Source organism: Sceloporus occidentalis, unplaced genomic scaffold (assembly GCF_023333645.1).
Source record: "Sceloporus occidentalis isolate IW3139 unplaced genomic scaffold, rSceOcc1.0.p SCAF_1, whole genome shotgun sequence".
NCBI classification, from domain to species: domain Eukaryota; kingdom Metazoa; phylum Chordata; class Lepidosauria; order Squamata; family Phrynosomatidae; genus Sceloporus; species Sceloporus occidentalis.
In genome coordinates this window covers 305,918,437-305,939,581 of record NW_028316981.1, presented here as the reverse complement: position 1 = coordinate 305,939,581, position 21,145 = coordinate 305,918,437, and the positions used below count along the sequence as shown (strand labels likewise).

Here is a 21,145-nt window from a genome sequence, read left to right as displayed (position 1 = left end):
TATAAATGTTGAAATAAATTAAGTTATAGAAATAAATCAGATGCCAAAGCCCAGTTCACTGTATCAGTCTGGAATGAGGAGCACACAGCTCTCCAGATATTGCTGGACTGAAACAGCCAGCAAACCATGCCAGCAAAGCCAATGGTCAACAGTGATAAGAACTGTAGTCAAATACATGTGGTGGACTCCTGGTTTAAATTTTACTGGGAATGTCTGGCAAGTTCTCTTAGGGAGCCCTGAAAGGTTACTGCAAATACTAAGCCTGGAAGAAAGAAGTACATAATTACTAGACTATAAATAGTGACTGGGATACAAGAAATCACTGTAGTCAGATCATGAGTTTCCAAGTGACTTCCATAATCATGAGAACTGAAAACAGTATAAACCTTTCTAAAACTGTTTTTGAAATTGGATCGGTGTGTGTATGGCCCGGGAGAATTGTTGGCCACTGTGAACCTCCAGTATGATTTACCAGTAAGTTCTGCACATAACACAATTCCTACCTCATTTATGGAATGAGAAATACATTCCATGGATGAGAACAGCCCCTAAAATTCAGAGGAGCTGAGAAGTCTGGCTCTACAGAACACAAGAAGATGCAGAGGATTTACCTGTTCATCTATCTTCCTCTGCAGCTGAACAACCTTGTTCTCCATGCCGATGTTGAGCCTCTTCAAGTGCTCTGCTGACCGTGCCTCTATTTTCAGGGCTTTCAGCTCTTGCTTGGCCTTCATGCGCCTGAAGTAGCACTGGACGACCACAGCAGCACTTCGGAATTGGACAAAATGCTTCCGAGCCAGCCAAGCCCGGGCGTGCTTCTGGATGATAGTGGCTTTGTGCTCCATTAGCATCTACAAGACAAAGGGATAAAATGACCCTCAGGAGAAGTTAGGAGACAGAAGAGGGGAACTTCAAACAATACAAATATGCCACAGTGAACAATGTAGATGTGTTACTGAGCATTACTTCTTTAATAAAAAAAACTTTTGGTACCAGAAATCATATAGGTCCCTGCACCACACACACACACAAGCAATGGTTCAGCATGTTCCAGCAAACCTTTAATGCAGAACTACAATATGCCCATATGAAATGAGACAACAAGGTCAGATAAGTGTTGTATAAGTAAACAAAAACATTTTGAACCTTCTAAAGACCTCTTGAAAGCTTCTTACAAAATGTGTCTAGGGATTCTTTCTTTCTTTCTTTCTTTCTTTCTTTCTTTCTTTCTTTCACCAGTCTCCACTTCTCTTCAGATTTCCATTTTGATGGGCCAGAATAAAGATCCATGCTTTTTTAACATGCTGGGGATAGAACGGGAGTCAGGCTTTTTTGCTTTCCCCCTTTCTCTCTGCTTTGCTGTTCATAATGCTCAGAAAGTGATTTTGAAAACAACTGTTGTTTACCTTGCCTGTTATAGGCAGGTAGGCACAGCTACACAGCTACTATAGAATCCCATTCTTTCCCAGCTCAAGTTTTATTACATTTACTATGGATACACTGCTGTAATTTAGTACCAAAAGTCTGTATTTTTCTGGCCTTCCTCAACACCCTTCCAATCCTGATGCAGCTAAAAAAAACCTTCCAGTTTGACAGAGGACAGGGAGGATAAGCGAGCAGGAATAAAAAAGACTTTCTAAAAAGTAGTTTCTTTGTCAGAGGCTTTGCTAACCAAGGATCCCTGTAGAGTGATATAACATAGCACTACCGATATCATTGCTGCTGCTACATTCTTCTTTTTGATATGAACAGCATTCATTAACTATTTAACAGGTCTTTCATCAGGACACTAAGGCATACATTTTATTCCACAAGAACCTCAGATAACTGACAGTCAGTGTAGTGTTATAGTTGAAATGATGGCCTAAGATGGAGAGATTCCAGGTTCTAGTTCAGGGGTAGACAGCTGCAATGGATGCAGTGGCTAACGGGAATCCTTTATGGGACTGCCAAAAATGCCACAAAACAAAACAACCCCAAACAACCTTCAACACCACAACAAATGGTAGTGGTTGGAACTCTACTTCTGATTTTCAAAACTAGATTATTCTTTCCAAATTAAACAATTTATGTTAAAACCTACAAAAAAGATGAAATCTAACTACAGGGGAATCCAAATTGAGGATCTTGCATCTCAAATAAGAATTGTATCCCCCGAATGAAATTTTCCTTCAGCCCCCAAATTTCTAGCATTGCAAAAAGAGAGAGAGAGAGAGAGAAATAGATTGAAAATTGTTTACACCTAGTGTATTTGCTGTTTTGCATTCCCTTGCTAACTTTGTCTTCCCCTTTCCTTTGGATGTCTAAACTGTATTTCTAAGGCTAAACCTGCACTGCAGAAATAATCCAGTCTGACAGCACTTTAACTCAATGCTATAGTAGTTTTGTGAGACATTTAGCCTTCACTGTCAGAGAGCTCTGGTGCCACAACAAACTACCATCTCCAGAATCCCATAGCATTGAGCCATGCCTGTTGAAGTGGTGTTAACCTGGATTATTGCTGCAGTGTGAATGCAGCCCCAACAAAGTTGCAAGGCAAGGTAATGCTAGAAATTTGGACACTGAACAAAAAACTAATCTGAGGGCCAAGCTGAGGGCCCCACCCCCACCTTTATAACTACATTGGATCTTCTGACTTGTCTGACCTCACCAGAACCTGCCAGTTTTTATTACAAAGGGCAAAAAAGGGAATTAGAAATATAAAGTTACAGATCCTGCTCTTGCAAATGGGTCTAATGATGCCCCACTTGTCACAAGTAGAGAGCAGCCACCATGAAGGAAAGGCTGGCCACTGCAGGTAGAAAGATCATTAATATCAGCTGTAAGACCGACAAATGTGCTTCCAAGTATGACTCAGATAAACACTGTTCCATCAGGTAAGCTCTTCAGCTGAGAGGCTGATACTATATGACATTTCCAGATTTCCACTCTGCCTTGGGCATCTCTCAGTGTGAACAGCTTCATTAAGCTAGCTTTCTGAGGGGCTGCAGAACAATTGCTTCTGCCTGTACACCTTCAACACTCAAATGATTTGCTCTTAATGCCTTTGGAAGCTGAAAATGCCCAGGCATCCAGCTTAAGAAAAAGAGCAAAATAGGGGGTGAAGGAGGGAGTGGCCCAGCAAAAGAGAAAGGGGGGGGGGGGAGGAGAGAGATGGCCAAAATCCTTAGAAGCTGAAAATTTGGTTGAATCCCTAGTATTAAAAAACAAGCTTCAATCAGGATGCTGACACACAAAACTGTGAGACCCCTGTCTTTTAAAGGCATTTTCAAAACAGTAAACACACCTTTTGATAGGTCCTTCTCACAAACATTCCTCGGGTGAAGGCTTGGATAGTGATGGCAGATTTACGGATTGTTTGGTACGCATGGCGGATCCTCAACATTCGATATTGCTTCTGGAAAACAATGGCAGCTCTCGTTTTCCTCAGACGATCAGCTAGTCTGTAAAAGGGCAAGGAGGACAAGGCTTAGCAACTACAAATGACGTCTGAAAACGAAATAAAAATGTTGCTGTGTAACATTAGACTCTAACAGATGCTCCTAATCAGGATTCCAACTAGTCAGTCATGTTTTCCTCCATGATATTTCACTCCATTGCTTTTGTTCCTCTTTTCCAACCAACACTGAACATTTGCTAGCTGTTGAGCATGTCTACTCTTCATTGGCTTGTTGTTTATTTGGTGAGCTGCCCTTTCCTAATTCTCTTGATAATGGGGCTAGCTTCCCCTTATTTCTTTCTGGACCCATGTTGGTTCAGCTTTTGTTGGCACTAACTACTAGTTGCCCATTCACATGACAGATTCTGTAGTGTGAATTAGCCTTGGAGTTCTATCAAGAAGAGCAACCCCAATTAAAATCAAGAATACAACCATATAAAATATGGTTATATAAAAATGTATTTCCAAACAGGGAGTTGTCATGATTCTTTACAGATTAACAACAGATTAACCAAGACGTTTTACAATTTTCACACTAGTTTCTCCCATTTTGCAAAAGGGGAACTGCCTGGGGGTGGATGGCTTGGCCGACGGCTAATTGTGAGAATCTTCTGCTGATTATAGGATCTGAAGGAAGGTGAACATTATAAGTCCCTGAAGCTCTTATTATATTTGGCATTGCAGTGGATTGCCCAAGGCATCAGGTGAGTTCTCTGCAATTGCAGATGGAGTGAACTTGTTTTCTGCTTTTCCAGAAATCAGGACATGAACCAATGGAATCAAATTACAAGAAAAGAGATTCCACCCTAACTTTAGGAAGAACCACTTGATGGTAAGTTCTGACTTGACAGTGGAATAGCCTGACTGAGTTGGTGACAGAGTTTTCTTCTTAGAAGGTGTTTAAACACCAGTCGAATGGCCATTTCCAGGAGTGGTTTAGCAGTGTATTCTGCCATGGCAGGGAATTGAACTACATAGCCGTGCAGTTCCTTCCAACACTATGATCCTATGATATTTGACCCATGAGATTTCTGTCTCACAGTTCAGTCTTAATCACTAAAACAGCAATTATCTTTCCCTACACATCCGATTCTCCATGTAATCTCCCACCTGTTGTGTCTACTGTAATGCTCACTGGTGCAAGCTCCCAGGAAAACATCAGTGGCATGTAGAAATTGGCTACTGGGCACCCTTTTAACCTGTGTACATGGGTCAGAAGTCTTGTCCAGGAACAAATTAACTACTGCTACTGGTAGCTTTTTTTTTTTTAAAGTACTTGGCTGCAATATCTGAAAAGTTCTTTAATGCTCTTTCAGGACGTATAAAAAAGTAGCACACACATCTATATATTTTCATTTCTGTTTGGTTTTCATGTTTTGGCCTTAAATTTTAAAACTCAAAAGACATCCTCGTGAAGGTTAGCTGTTCCAGTCCCACAGCACCAAGAGAAAGTGTAGCACTGCATAACTACTGGTTACAAGAAATCTAGCACAATGCCAGCAAATTGATTTGACATTTCAAGCAATGTGCCCTGGTTTGGCAACACTGAGGAACATGACGCCGAGCGATTCCAACAAGGTGCTTAATTTGGGATTCACTTAGTATCCTTGTGCACCATCAAAGCTGAGAAATTTTACTTGAAAAATTTACAACCAGCTCATTATCACATCTCCACAATGCAGTAAATATTTATTAAAAAGCACACATTTTAAAAGACAAGTTACTTATTTTAGGCCCTGGACAGACGGGCCCTTTAGCACGTCCTGGTGACGTGCTAGGGTTGCCTCGGAGTGCCATTTCCAGATGTCACCAGGATATAATCGCTGCGCAAATGGGCGCGCGCAGCAGCGATGTGCTCGCACCACTGCAGGCAGTTTGTAGCAATAATAAAAGGAGCCGCTTTTCAGCACTCCTTTGCTTTCTGTGTAGCCGCACCGTGCAATGTGGTTGCTGTGGCGCGGCTATGTGGAAAAGAGAGGCGGCTCCCGGCCACCTCTTTCTGGAAGTCTGTACCCCACCATTGTTGCATATGTTTTATTGATTATGCCTGGACTATAAACCAGGAATCCCATGGGTCAAATATCAGAGGATCATGGTATTGGAAGGGATCGTAGGGGCCATGTAGTTCAATCCCCTGCCATGCCAGAATGCTTGCTTGGATTTTATAACTTGTTCTTTGCTTTCAGCAATTTTTTTTTTTTAAAGAAACCAACTTATGAAAGTGGAGGCGGCTAATCCAATTTCTTATGAAGCAGGACTGACTTCCATATGATGGAAGAAGAGTCTATTATACAGAAAGGATGTAAGTACCAAATGAGCAAACATGGCATTTGGACACTTTCAGTCACACCTAACTCTCAAAATAATAGGCCTCAAATTTACTCCAGTAAGAAGGAGAGACTTTTTTTAAAATAACAGATTAATTAATATAGAAGTAGTTATTAAGTGGATAGAAAGAAAATAACTCTTCATATCATTTCCTTTTAACAGATTAAATGTGTCAGTCCTGAGATGCAATTACAGTTAATGATGGCCACCATATTCTCCGCAGAATGCCTCCATGGTAAGATACTTTTATCACAACTTTTTCTGGGACATTCTGTGGATTTAAACACATTGGCGGCATAACAGATGAGCTCAGAAGGACGAGTCTAGGTTTCAGCTCTTCTGCCTCCCAATTGTCCTTCTGCCCAGAAATGGTCATCTTGCTTCACAGCCTGTGAAGATGATTGTGAAAAGGGCTGTGGAGAAAGATTATAGTAAAGCCGCAGGGAGCATCTTACACTGTAGAAATATTGCAGTTTGACACCACTTTAACTGCCATGGCTCCATCCTACAGAATCCTGGGATCTGTAGTTCTGTGAGGCACCAGCACCCTTTGGCAGAGAAGACTAAAGATCTTGTAAAACTGAAAATTCCAGGATTCTATAGGATGAAGCTACAGCACTCAAAGTGGAGTCAAACTGCATTATTTCTACAGTGTAGATGCACCCTTAGTTTTGTTTGGAGATACTTGAAGGTGGCCAGGAGGAAATGCTGCTAGAATTTCCAAGCCTGCTGCAGTGTTTTGGAGTAAGCAAGTCTCACTCCTGCCATTGCAAACAGATGATCACTCCTGCCTTTCCAGATCACACAATATATATAGCCAAGTCCTTTCCAGGCAAACATTCTCAGAAGATGCCAGCCACAGGCGAAACGCCAGGAAGAAACTCTGCTAGAACATGGCCACATAGCCCAAAAAACCCACAAAAAACTATAGATGCCGGCAATGAAAGCCTTCAACTTCACAGATGATACAATCATAAAATAAACAGGAAACAAAGGAAATAAATCTCAACAACAAAATAGTCAAATCATAAAAAGCTGGGATATATCTAATAAGCTGGTCACTGATAAACAGACCAGTTTTAATAGTATTAAAAACCTTAAAAATACCAATATTAAGATACAGACTAAATCTGTCTATATTGATTTGAAGTCTGTATTTTAGTAGATATTTTCACTATTTCTTCTCATGCATTAATTGCTGTTATAAATCTCTGTAGTACAGGCCCTAAAGCAACCTGTTACTGTATTTTAATTCAGGTATTTCTGAGGGTTTTTGGATTATTAAAACTGGTCTTTATGTGGCCCTGAGAGCTGGATTACAAACTAAAACATCAAAGTACTTGATTTTCAGAGTTATCAATGTCACAAAATATTGTTATGCCATTATGGAAATAGGAACCAATTATTTTGGGGAAATCACACTTTATGCTCACCTGCGTGCCAGGTGCCCTCGAGTGTGTCTCTGGATTATTATCGCTGCCTCTCTCATCCTTTTGTACTTCAGTCTCTGCAACCAGCCACGGACTGTCTTCTGTATCATGATGGTAGCAGCACGGAACTTGTCTGCCCGTAGTTTCTCCAAGTACGCCACCTGGCCAGCACGGAAGAAGATCTTGGTACGCCCAAACTGGAATTTGTCAGGATCCTTTCGAAAAACATAATAGGCAAATGGATTAAGGAAAGTAACATTCATTTTTTTCATCAGCACATAGGGTTCTGTATGACATTTTACAGTGAAATGAGGCAAAAATATCATATCTCTACCAATCACAGGTACCCCCAAAATGACATATTTATTACTTATTTTATTTATATTGGAAAAAAGGTAGAACCATCATCATCATCAAGTACTCAGATTCAGTGTGTTTTGGTGAACTACATGGTATAAACAAAGTGGTGTACTCCGTGGGTGTTGCTGATGAAAGAGAGGGAAGGAGCTGCCACTTTATGCATGATTATTTAATATAAACACACCAGGAAAAGATATATCTCTGTGCACACTATGTGCATAATTCAAATACATATGTCAGGAAAATGAGACAGATCATCTCTGAAGGAACTTAAGAACTCAACATTTCTATTGCTTTGCATGCAGCCTGCGCTATTTTCCTCCAAGTCTTCCCTTCTTTTTGGAAAAGACTCCCAGGTCCATCAGGCTATATCAGTGTCTGGTCAACTGGGATTTTTTTTTTTTTTTTTGGGGGGGGGGGTTAAGTAGGAAGATAGAAACAGTGACTTTAGAGTGCCAAAGCTGCATGAAGGTGAGAACAGGTAGCCTCTTAACCTTGGTTAACACTCACCTTAACTAGGCTTTCAAGCAGTGTTTTACATGCCAACTTTTTGTCTTCCTTTTTTGAGACATCCCGTTTTTTCATAAGAACTCGATACCTGTTCAAAAAGTCATGGTAGGTCCACCTGGAAAGGAAGCATGAAAGGATTTAAATGAATAATGAGAGAACAGTCTGGGAAAGGTAGAACAAGAAAGATCTCAGATGAAAACCACTGCAGGGTACAAAAACACATAGTGGCTCCTTAAAATACACAGTGGGATTAGAGCAGGCATTTGAAGAACAGTGAGTAAAGCTGCCAACCAAGAGTGTTAGAGTGTTTTAAATTCCTGCCACAAAAGATGTAAGGCAACCTGGATTGGTGGCTGAAAATAAAATAAATAAAATAAAAATGCCAGATCTCTCAAGCTCCTTCCATTACTGCCAGATGCATTCAAGTTCTATATCCAGTTTGGGCAAGTCCTATATCAAGGTTGTGAAAACCCAGGGGGCCACACTAGCACCCCAGGAGACCTTGGAGGACTGCACATCCTCCCTGGCAATACTTTTTTTGCCACAAATACCCCAGAAGACATTGGGGTGGCATTATTCCATGGTTTCAGGCCTACTCCAGCCATTTTAGGCCAAGGAAAAGCCTTTTTTCTAACAAGTGAGCAGAAGTAACTTCCTATTGCCTTGTGTTTTCAAAACAGGCTTAAGTTGTCCTGGATTTGGGGGGGGGGGGGATGAACAATGAGGACATTTTGGGACAAAACAAAATGTGCAACAAAAATGGCTTTAGGAGCTGCACGCAGTCTATGGGCTGCACCATCCCATGTCTTGCAACAAGCAATTATTATATGATTGCCCACCAGGTTCTACTAGGATCCATCTATAACACTCATCTGCCAGGTTTTGTACCTGATTCCAGCTCATGTAAAAATCTCCCACGTTAGCTCAGGGATTCTGGGAATTGTGGTCCAAAAAAGGGAATGCATCCTCTGGGTCTGCTCAATGTTTTAGAAACACAAAGTTAGCAACCCTAATCTGAACCTTTGTCCATCTAATGATGAAATTAAGGCTCTTGATATCCCCCCCGATAATAGTTGACTCAGGGTTTTGGGGTCTACTTTTTGACAAAAATTTCTAGACTTATTCATGAGTATATGCAGTAGCGATTTCAGGCTGCATGTATAAACAGTCAGTGGGAAAGTGGATTTCTGATTTATACAGCCATTAGGCAGAAAATACTAGTAAACGATGTGAAATGTAGTGAACCTAATGCAGCTGCTGTGAATTTCTCAGACTCCATATGTGTAAATCAGGACAATCTAGGTTCATAATCATTCTCCAGTTGAGAGAATGTAGGCCTTTTGCAAGCAATGCTTCTGAAACACAAAATGTGGTTGCTGCTGTGGCCTTTGTTAAATCTTTAATCGCTGATTAAATCTTTAAATTAAAATTTTGGGTACAGATTTGGGGGCAGTGCTTTGCAACCATCAGACTGTGGCAAAGCTCTAATTCAAAGAGCTTGAACACTATATTTTACTGCTTGGAAGAGGCCTCTCCTGCTATCATGTTTAGATTTAGAGCCCAGAGTGGATTTGGAAATTGGCTCATTGTCTGCCAAGTTTCAGCCCAAAGCAAATTAAAACTGCTGAGTTATGGACCCCTCAAAACAAGCCTTTTAAATAGGACTGGTTGGAGATTCTGGACCTGCCAATTGATGCCATAATTAAATACATGCAAGTGTCAAAAAAATGAAAAACCTGAAAGGGAAGAGATAACCTCAAAACCCTGCAGCATGGGTACGAATTAGATAAGGAATGCCTTTTGCCTATAGTTTTCTGTAGCAGCTGAAAGTCATTCTCCAGCAAAAGCCAAAACAAAATTAATCATGGTTTGCTCTCTTTAATAAAGTATACTCCACAGACTTTGAGCTTTTCTCTTCTTAAATGCCAATAACACAAAGGGAGCTTGGTAAAAAAATAAGTGTGAGTCCAGCAACCTTCAGCAACAACACTGGGCTTAAGGCTCCTATAATTTTCCCTACTTCATACAAAATTTAGCTACTTTCTGGTGGTCTTTGTAGAACAGGGATGAAAAACATGTTGCTCTCCAGATTAAGACTCTGAATCCCACAATCCCTCACAATTTGGCTGTGTTGGCTAGATCTTATCTGAAAGCTGCAACCAATTAGATCTCAGAAGGATGAAGCAGGCTGGACAACGACTAGAGTGTCACTGGTGGAAGACTCAACGTTTATCTGACAAGACACGTCATAGGACTTTTCTCAAAGCCTATCGAGTGGCAATAGCTGCAGCGAAGAAGTCCTTCTACTCTGCATCAATTGTGTCTGCAAAGTCCCGTCCAGCAGAGCTATTCAAGGTGGTTAAGAAGACTCAAACTCCTTCCACCTTGAATCCTCTTTTTCAATCTATGAGAGCCTGCTGTGATGCTTTTAACGACCACTTTGCAGATAAAATCTCTCAGATAAGGGCCAACTTAGACGCCGGCATTAGTACGAGAGAGGTGATGACGTAGACAAGCTGCTTGGTAAGGTAAAAAAGACCACCTGCCCTCTTGATCCCTGGCCATCTTAGCTGGCCATCCAAGGAGGTGAGGCACCTTTCAGGTTGCTACAATCCATAATCAATGCCTCCCTCAGGGAAGGTTGTTTTCCATTGAGTCTGAAATTTGCAGTGGTGAAACCCATTCTAAAGAAACCTTCCCTTGATCCCCTGGACAAAAACAATTATTGGCCAGTATCTCTTCTTCCCTTCTTGGGTAAGGTGATCGAGAGGGCCGTTGCAAACCAGCTCCAAGCAGTCTTGGATGACACCGATTATCTCGATCCATTTCAAACTGGCTTTAGGTTGGGATACGGAGTGGAGACTGCCCTGGTCGCCTTGGTTGATGATCTCTTACAATCTAGAAAGACCAGACTGGTGGTGACCTCCCGGAGGTCCTTCTCCGTCACTGCTCCAAAAACTTGGAATGACCTGCCGGAAGAGATTCGCCAATTATCCTCACTCGAGGCTTTTAAAAAAGCGACAAAAAACTTTCTCTTCCGGCAGGCCTTCCCCAATTGATAATATCCAGAACCAATTGAATCCCCCTCTTTTTATTCTTTTTCTTATTTGTGGTTTGTTTTTTAATTTTGATGTATTGTTATGTACTTTTTAACCATCTTTTACTGTTTAATTTTATAGTTGGGAGGGAGGGTTGGGTCGGGGTCTTGTATGGCTTGTTGTTTTTATTGTTGTATTTTGTATTAACTTTGCTGTTACCTGCCTCGATCCTCAAAGCAGAAGAGGCAAGATATAAATAAATATTTATTATTATTATTATTATTATTATTATTATTACATGTTGTGAACCACGTGGCTGAAAGTGCACAGCAGAAGTATGGCTACTAGTTGTTTCTTCAAAAATGCACAAACTCGCTTCTCCTCGTGTGCAGCTGTGAGAGTGCAGAGGGGTAAGAGTGTCCCATCTATCTGATCTGGTCAACTGCAGCAGCTTTGCAAACTAGTTTCCATTTTCCATATTATGCTTCATTAAGGCAAGCCCTGTGGACAAACCTTGGAGTTTATTATACGGAGGCAAACTGCCCAAATCCTGTGCAGAAATGAGTTTTAAAACCCAGAAAAAAACAGCAAAAGCAGGTTGTTTTTCAGGGACATAGGGGTTAGTGAGCATTAACATGACTTTAAAGTCGACAAAACATGCCACTTTTTACTTTTGGGATTTTTCCGAAAGTAAAAAGCAGTGCGTTTGATCGACTTTCAATTCGGGTTAATGTCGTGTTAATGCTCATTAACCCCGATGTCGTCTAAAAACAACCCCCTCTTTTGCAGGTTTTTTCCCACTTTCTCTCCTGTTTAATGTCAGGCGTCACCTGCAAATCAATCCGCTTTTGCTGTTTTTTTTCCAGTTTAAATCCCGTTTTTGCATGGGATCCCGTTCATGTGATAAACTGTATAGGAAGGTTTTGTGTTGTTTTTGCTATGGTACATTTTGAAAAGCAAGTAAAGTTTACCAATTCACTACAAAGGGCCCTTGGTATATACTGGGGTTTGGTTCTAGGACCCTCTGTAGATACCAGAATCCACAGACACTCAAGTCCCAACATATACATTGGTGTAGTTAAATAGGGCTGTTTATATAAAACAGCAAAATTAAGCTTTGCTTTTTGAATTTTGTGGGGGTAACTATTTTTGAATGATGTTTGGTTGAATCCATGGATGCAGATTCTGTGGATAAGGAGGGCTGACTGAGCTTCAAAACACCAATCACTTTGACCACTCTCACTTTAAATACCCCTGCTTTGATAATTGCTATTAGAAATATTCCTAGAAATAATCCAAAATTCTTGTGATTTAAATAACAAGAACTTTGCCTTCTCTTCCTGAACTCTATCCCTTTACCTAGTGGAGTTCTTGATGGAGCTGGGGAGAAGGCATTGAGGAGGCAGTGTTGGCAGGCAGCGGGGAAAACAGTAGCAGACATTTCTAAAAATCTGCAGAGACAGAAATTTTAGCTCTGAAAAGGAGGTCATGTCAGGGAAAAGGAGCATGTATGGTAACTATATTTTTGCACTCAAAACCTAGATATCTGCAATTAAAATAATTTATGTCTAGTAATCCCATTTGCAAATCTTGCAGTTTAAATATTCATTTTTAAAAAGGAAGAAAGGAAGCTACAGAAATACACAGACAGTGAAGACTGGAGAACAGGACTAGGCCTTGGAGGTATTTAAGGAGGAGGGCAGATTAGATAACTACAGTTAAATTATATGTACCACATACAGCAAGTTCTGTTCATTGTTGTTATTCTGCTGAAAATGTGCCAAGATGAAAACCAGAGGCACTAACCTTAGAAAAAATAAGAGCACTAAAGTGAGCAAATACATTCTTTCAAAATAAGCGGTTTCAAACTATCTAAAGGAGGGGGGTTTTCTATCAAAATATTTGCTGTTATCTCATGTGAATGGGAGTTGTAGAATAAAGATTTTTTTAAAAGAGAAGGACCAAGGCTTTCTGTAATGGGCTTTTCCCATCCACAGCTAAGTACTGGTGGTGAATGCAAAACAAAACAAAACACACACTCACTCCAAAAACACAGAGCCTGGCTCTTTGCTGACTAGTAAGAAGTGTTTCACATGACTGACTACCATTTGTAAGAACAATTACTTCACTACACAACAAATGACTGCTTTATGTAGAGCTTGGGAATGTTAATTCTTTTGAGTACAACTCCCAGAATTCCTCAGCTAGAGCTGTGAATCATCCTTTTCCAAGCTGTTATGGAATCTGCAGACAGAAGATGATGATCTTCTAACGCCAGCTCTTACCCATGACAACTAAACAGAACTTCCAGTTTCAGTGGTAGTATAACATGCTAAAGCGATGAAAGAACTAGATGAGATCCTAAAGAGTAAAGATATACAACTGATCACAAAAGTTAGAATTGTCCAGAACATAGTATTCCCCATCACTATGTGCAGATCCAACAGCTGGACAGTGAAGAAAGCTGGTAAGAAGAAAATAAACTCATTTGAAATGTGGTGCTGGAGAAGAGTGCTGATGATATTGTGGAAAGCCAAGATCAAACTTGAAATCTCCCTGGAAGCCAGGATGATCAAAATGAGGCTATTGTACTTTGGCCACATTATGAGATGACACGATTCATTAGAAAAGACATAATGGGGTGAAACAGACTACCCCTTTGCACCCCCTTCTGGGCAGCTTGGAAGCGTGGCGTTTACACGCTGAATGCTCCCAAGCCAACCGGAAACTGCCCAGCCATTTACACGGTGGCAGCTTCATGACGCTCTGATGGCATGGCATTTACACACCCCTTGCCGCCAGAGCATCATGAAGCTGGCTTCCAGCCATGGTGCAGATGAAAAGATTTTTTGCTGCCTGAAAAAGGAGCAGCTATTTGCGCTCCTTTTTCAGGCAGCTGCAAGGCAGATTGGAGCCAAGGCGTACAATCCGGTTTAGGAAGGGGTGGCTTCAAGCTGCCCCTTTTGCCAGTCTATTTCTTCCCAATGTTAAGAAAAGTAGAGGGTAGTAGAAAGAGAGGAAGACTGCATGCCAGATGGATAGACTCAATCAAATTGCTCACAGTCTTAAATTTGCAGGACTGAAGCAAAGAAGTGGAGGACAGGGGTTCTTGGAGATGTCTCATCCACAAGGTTGCTATGAGTCGGGGATGACTGAAGGGCAGTTAACAACAACAACACACTATGCTAGGTGGAACATCATAGCCATATTGCTACACCATCTATACTCTGCTTGTTGACTTTCCATAAACATCTGGATGGTCACTGAATGTTGGGTTCAGCAGGGCTTCTTTAACATTGAACTCAGCTGAATGGAACTGAACTCAGTTGAACTCACTTCAGAGAAAACATATGGGGTTGACAGTGCAGTGAACATTCAATTACAAAGGGGAAAGTAAAAAGGTGAGCTAAGGGACAGAGCTCAATTCCAAAATGAATGCAATTACTTCAGCCATCAACAATTAACCTAGCTTTTAGCTGGAGGGGTCCATCAATTGCCCTGACTGCTCCATCCCGAGTTATGTTTCTTGGTTACTTTAATGTATGACAACACACTGTGAACTGGCTACTATAACCAGCTGTAAGAATACTGCTCAAGAATGTTTCTGCAGCAAAATTGGCACAGAACACGGCAAAGTATTTACAAAACCCAAGGCTCTTAAATAAAACCATTTTTAAAAGTGATAAATAAAGCTTGATTGGTAGCTACATTAATTTATGGACCCTGTTTTTCTAGAAGCGATCACAAGGCAGCTGATGACACATTACGAAAAAGCATTCTGTGGAGAGGGGTGCCAGTGGAAAATATTTCAATTATGCATGTGCAATGTCTGTAAAAGTTTAGCAGCTGTGATTTTTACGCCAAACTGGTACAAGGCTGTAGCTTTCGACAGACAGCTCAGATGAACGAAAGAGGCATGAGTGAGAAGTCTGGAACATTCAAGCGACAACGCAAACTGCTCCTGGCTAGATGGGGTTATATATATTGGCTGAGGTGAGCATGCAACTGATGAGGATAAGTGAGCCATCAAAGATATTTCTGATATAGAATTAAAGAAAAAATCAAGAAATATTTTAATACATTTTCATGGGCCATAAAACAGTGGGTTTGTCATACTCATCATTTGCTTTTTGTACAAAAACAGCATTTATTTGCAGTTTCCTAAACAAATACTAATGCATTTTTAAATAATAAATAAAATCAAAGTTTTTTTCCCTTAAGCATTTCTCTGACAGGTAGGCCACAAGCCAATGAAAAATTATTAACCAATAAACAAACAAACAAACAAATCCATAACCTAGTGTGCCTTTTGCAATGTTTGCTAGTCTACATTACTTAACTTTGCTCAGCTGATTGAGCAGTTACTGCACAAATGCACAGTCCCATACTGCATATTAGAAATCCAACTGAGCTTCAGTTTTGGAGATTTTAACCGACATTGTCCACACATCCTCCAAGGCATAAAGGTTAGACATATGCTTTTGAAAGGAAAAAAAATGAATCCAGAGTTTCTCAGGAAGCAGAAATCAGAAATCTGCATACATTTTCCACTTCACTTCTGAGGAACTGCAGCTTGAAAAGATACAACAGGCAAGCCTGATAAGGCCCAATACTCATTTAATGAGTGACACCCAATGTTTTGACTGTCTTCATTAAGGGAATTTATTCTGCAGTGAACTAGATGCACTGACCTGGAACACCTACTAAGGAAGATCAAAGAAGAAAGTGCAAAGGCAGGCTTAATGTTGAGCATAAAGAAAACAAAAATAATGACCACTGAGGACCTTCACAAGCTCAATGAAGAAACAGAAATAGTAAAAGAATTCCCATACCTGGGATCAAACACTGGCCCGTTCCGCATGGGCGTAAAGTACGTCCCCAGGACGTACTAGGGTTAGGAAAGGGCGTGCTTTACGCATGCCCCTAACCCTAGTATGTCCTGGGGACGTACAAAATGGTGGCGCCCGTTCTACACGGGCACAACCATCTTGACATCGCGGACACATAGCGTCCACACATCATGTGACGGAAGTGATGTCGCGAGTGCGCCATTGACCACTTGTGGCGCCACTTCCGGGGCCCAAAAAGAAGCCGCTTTTTGCAACTTCTTTTTGGTGCGTCCGGAAACCGCGCGGTTTGACCGCTGCAGTTCCTGGATGCAGCAACTGGCGGTGGCGGAAGACCACCGTTTTCAGGCGGTCTGTAATGTGCCATTGATAGAAATGGGGACTGCAGTCAGGAAATCAGAAGAAGATTAAGAATGGGGAGGGTGGCTATGAAAGAACTAGAAAAGATCCTAAAATGCAAAGATATACAACTGAGCAGAAAAATTAGAATTATACAAGCCATTGTATTCCCTATTACCATGTATGGATGTGAGAGCTGGACAGTTAAGAAAGATGATTGAAGAAAATCCATTCATTTGAGATGTGATGATGGATAAGAGTGCTGAGGATCCCATGGGCAGCCAAAATAACAAACAAATGGGTGCTAGAGCAGATCAAGCTGAAAACCTCCTTGAAAGCCCAGATGACCAAACTGAGGCTGTTGTAGTTCGGACACATTATAAGAAGGGAGGACTCATTGAAAAAGACAATAATGCTGGGAAAGATGGAAGAAGGTAGGAAGAAAGGAAGGCCACATGCCAGATAGATGGACTTTATTAGGGAGGTTACAGGCATGGGGTTGCAGGAATTAAGTGGTCTTGGAGATGTCTCATCTCTAGGGTCTCCATGAGACAAGATCGACTTGAAGGCAGTTAACAACAATAGCAACATGGGGATTCTAATTCACATAGATGCTACCCGTCATCTTGCATATATAAACACTGATAACAGCAAGCCATAGCTGCTCACATGTAAAGGGAAGTCACTGTGTGAAGCACAGCTTGGAAAAGTTACTTTTTGAAATACAACTCCCAGATCGTGCCACTCAACATAGCTGGGTAAGTGTTTGTAGGAATTCCACAGCAGTCCCCCCCCCTTTTTTTTTTCTTTGCCACTGGGGTGTTCAGACTGGATGCACAAACAGTTTTTAAGAAGAAAAAGAAAATGGTATATACAAGTAGGAGAAAGACTGTGATGGCTGTTACTTGAAGGATCATAAGATTAGACAAAAGAAGCCATTAGGAGAGCAAGTGGAGACCTTTCTTGAAAGGTCCAGAGCTCAGGAAAGTTACTTTTTGACAATAACTGCCAGGATTTCCCATGTTGCAAAAAGGAACTTCTAAGTACTTGAATTACCCCCACATACTCAGTCTTTCAAGTCCAAACTTAATTCTTTCAGAAACTGTCATATCAGCACTGAAAATATATATATATGAGGTGTTAAGTTTTTTAAGTGGTGAATTCAAACCAAAAGGAACAGACACAGGGACACACAATTTATTCTGATTTTCCAGTTGTCTCAAGCTAATCCATTTACTGCTTGGTTCCACAACTTCCTCAATACTTCACATTCCCATCAAGCCTATTTTACCACTGAACAGACAGGAACTAATCCATCTTAAACCATTTGATACCAAAATGCTTCCAGCTTCCTGTTGTCAAAAAGACAAAGTGCAAGACAAGCAAGCTCATGTTGGTTGGGGAGATGGGAAGAGACAAAATAAACTGCCTGTACCAGAGACTGAAACTTGCTTCCATTTGGTGAGAAATAAGTTTAATTGAGGTACTGAGAGTAAAGACAGAAAGTAGGACCTCAAATTCCTTCTGAAAAATGGTCTGATTGCATCTGAATATATCTGGGTTTAAAGAAGGGCTGGTGGGAGGGGGATCTTGTTATTGTAGTCCTTTAGAATGTTAACTCTTATGCACAGCTTGGGAAAAATATACATTTCTGCATTTGTTATGCCATATAGTTAGGGTTGCCATAAGTCAGGACCTCCAAACCGGGACAATGTAGGACAAATGTAGGATAAGATTTTCAATTGTAGGACACGTTTTTAAAAATGGAGGAAATGCAAAAAATTTGATGATTTTTTAAAAATGTTAATATAAAGGCATGTTGCTTAGGCATGATCAAAATGGAGGACATTTGGGCATTATTCCTAGACAGATGGCAGAAATGTACTTCCCTTTTTGGCCAAACACCCCTCCCCCCATTCCAAAACACACATGACACACATTTGGGCATTTCACATGGCTTTACTTAACATTGCCTCTTGCATATTTCAGAGGCTTATTCCATAACCAAACCCCTTGGGTTTAACACTTAGCATGGTTTTACACGGCTATGCATATTGAACATGATGTCAAGGTGGTTTAACAAGAAGTGGATTTGCCATTTCAGATTTCTTCCACCAACTGTACTTCTCAGAAGTGTCTACTTGGTCAAGGGAAAGCACAAAAAATACACCAAAAACATACCTTGGAAGGTGACACTGTCTCAGCTTCAGAAAGAGTGAGCACATGCCTCAGAAGCTGATTGATATCAATATCACCATCCTCATCATCATCACTATCACTGTCCAAGCAAGCCAGGCTTGTTAGCATTCAAAGCACCCAAATGCATTTTGGATAGTCACACCATCTCAGCTTCAGAGTGAGGGCAGGCCTCAGAAGCTGATTGATATCAATATCGCCATCAATATCAACATCACCACCAGAAGGCTGGGTTGTATATATTTAATAATAAAAATAAAATAAAAAACCAAGGCTGGGTTGGATATATTTAAAAATAAAAATAAAATAAAATAAAAAACCAAGGCTGAGTTGGATATATTTAATAATAAAAATGAAATAAAATAAAAAACCAAGGCTGGGTTGCATATATTTAAAATAAATAAATAAATAAACAAATAAAAAACCAAGGCTGGGTTGGATATATTTAATAACAAAAATAAATAAAATAAAAAAACAAGGCAAGGCTGTATATATTTAATATTAAACATAATGAAATAAGATAAAAAACAAGGCAAGGTTGTATATATTTTAAAGGATTTGTATATTTAAAAAAATAATTTAAAAAATAAAAAACAAAATAAGCCCCAAGGCAGACCTGAAATGGCCACTGACTCACCTTCCCACCTCCTCATCCTCATCCTTGGCGCTCCTGGGTAGCCCCGCCCCCGCTCTTCTGCCATTGGCCAGCCAGCCAAAGGGCATGGGCTCATCTTTCGTTGCACCCCTGGCCCCGCGCACGGGCGTGCAATGAAAGAGGAGCCCGTCCCCTTTGGCCAGTTGGCCAAAGGGGAAAAGCTCCTCTCTCCTGGCCCAGCGCGCCCGCGGGTGGGCTGGCAAGCGCGCGCTGCCACTGGCCCAGGCCAGTGCCGTGGCATGGGCAGCACAGCGCAGCCGCACAGGGCTACAAAACAGGAGCTTGTTCCCTTTGGCTGGCTGGCCAAAGGGGACGAGCTCCTGCTTCCTAGCCCCGCGTGCTGGCGCGCAAGCGGGACGAGCGTGCGCTCTGCTGACCCAGGCAGTGCCGCACGCTGCCGGGGAGGAGGAGGGTGGTGCGGCCGAGGAGGAGGGCGGCGCAGCCGAGGAGGAGGAGGTGGGTGGCCGGCCAGCTGCATTAGCGGCCGCGGCAATGGCCGCATGAGCGGGCCCGGCCCAGAGGCTGGACCCAAAGCTGGGATTTGGGGGGAACCGGGCCGGGACAGGCCGGTTCCTGCAAAAGCATTACAGTCCCAGGAGCAGCCGGGATATGGCATCCCTACATATAGTGAACTGATCCTAGGGTGTAGTTTATTGGGGTTTGTTTGCAAGACTGATTCAGAGAAGGTGGCCATTGCCCTCCACTGAGACTGAGAGTATATGACTTGTTCAAGGGTACTCCGTGGGTTTCCAGTGCTGATTTCCTGGTCCTAGTGCAACACTACAACCACACTGGCTCTCAAACGTTTTTGACTACAGCTCCCAGATACTGGAAGTTGTAGTTTAATAATGACTTTTCCAAGCTATGCTCCTTTGACAGAATGAAGTTAAACAAAGGGATAAACTAAACTAAATGTATTTACACACACACACACAAGGCATACTCAGAAACAGGGAAAACTGCCCTGTCCTTGGTTGTGTTAAACTTCAGTGGACCCTCCACATTCACTGGTGTTAGGGTTGCAGGTAGGGTTGCCATAACATGGCTGCAACCAGGATTTTCCCGGTTTTGTCACAACCGGGCCCCTCCCGTCCCGGGTGCCGCCAAAAACCAGGACAACCCCGGTTGCAGCCGGGTTGCGTTGCAACCTGCAGGACCTTGCTGCCTTCCTCCTCCTCCCCGTGTATGGCCATACGGAGGAGGCGGAGTAAGAGGAGAGCGGCGAGGCCTGGGGCGGAGGAGGCAAAGGTGGAGGTGGCACCACCCTCCGCCACCCTCCCCGCCTCCTCCTCCCTCTTTCCTGGCCTCAGAGGCCGGGAAGGAGGGAGGAAGCCGCTCGTGATCGCCGCTATCGCAGGCGGCCCCCGCGCCCCTTTCCGGCCTGTAAGGAGGCCTCAGCCCCCTCAGAGGCTGGGAAGGAGGGAGGGAGCCGCCCGTGAACGCCGGCGGCCCCCGCGCCCCTTCCCGGCCTCTAAGGAGGCCTCAGCCCCCTCAGAGGCCAGGAAGCAGGGAGGAAGCTGCCCGCGATTGCCGCAATCGCAGGCGGCCCCTGCGCCCCTTCCTGGCCTGTAAGGAGGCCTCGGCCCCCTCAGAGGCCAGGAAGGAGGGAGGAAGCTGCCCGCGATTGCCACGATCGCAGGTGGCCCCCGCGCCCCTTGCCAGCCTGTAAGGAGGCCTTGGCCCCCTCAGAGGCCAGGAAGGAGCGCGGGGTGGGGCCCTGCCATTGTCCTCCATTTAAAAAAGTATCCTACATTTGTCCTGGTTTGGAGGTCCTGACTTATGGCAACCCTAGGTGCAGGGCCCCTGTGAAAGTGAAAAAATAATAAAAACCATACACACACACACACACACACACACACACACACTCTATATCTATATCTATATACACACACACACACACACACTCATTCATTCATTCATTCCCTAAGAGAACACCCCTCTGGGGAATTCTAGTTTCTTTATGGAAGTTGACCATACAATGGCCTACAAATGCATTGAGAAGC

The 21,145-nt window shown here is 42.4% G+C and overlaps 1 protein-coding gene across 2 annotated transcripts in view; it reads right to left on the bottom strand.

Moving 5' to 3' along the window:
• MYO5B (myosin VB) overlaps nucleotides 1-21,145 on the bottom strand; it is a 374,368-nt gene that overhangs the window by 67,609 nt on the left and 285,614 nt on the right. For both annotated transcript variants that reach the window (XM_089497439.1, XM_089497447.1), the window contains exons 18-21: nucleotides 8,068-8,182; nucleotides 7,201-7,412; nucleotides 3,287-3,443; nucleotides 612-851 (exon numbers count right to left, since the gene is read on the bottom strand). In XM_089497439.1, coding sequence (XP_089353565.1) covers nucleotides 612-851; nucleotides 3,287-3,443; nucleotides 7,201-7,412; nucleotides 8,068-8,182 — 724 coding nt within the window. The remainder of the gene's footprint in view (nucleotides 1-611; nucleotides 852-3,286; nucleotides 3,444-7,200; nucleotides 7,413-8,067; nucleotides 8,183-21,145) is intronic.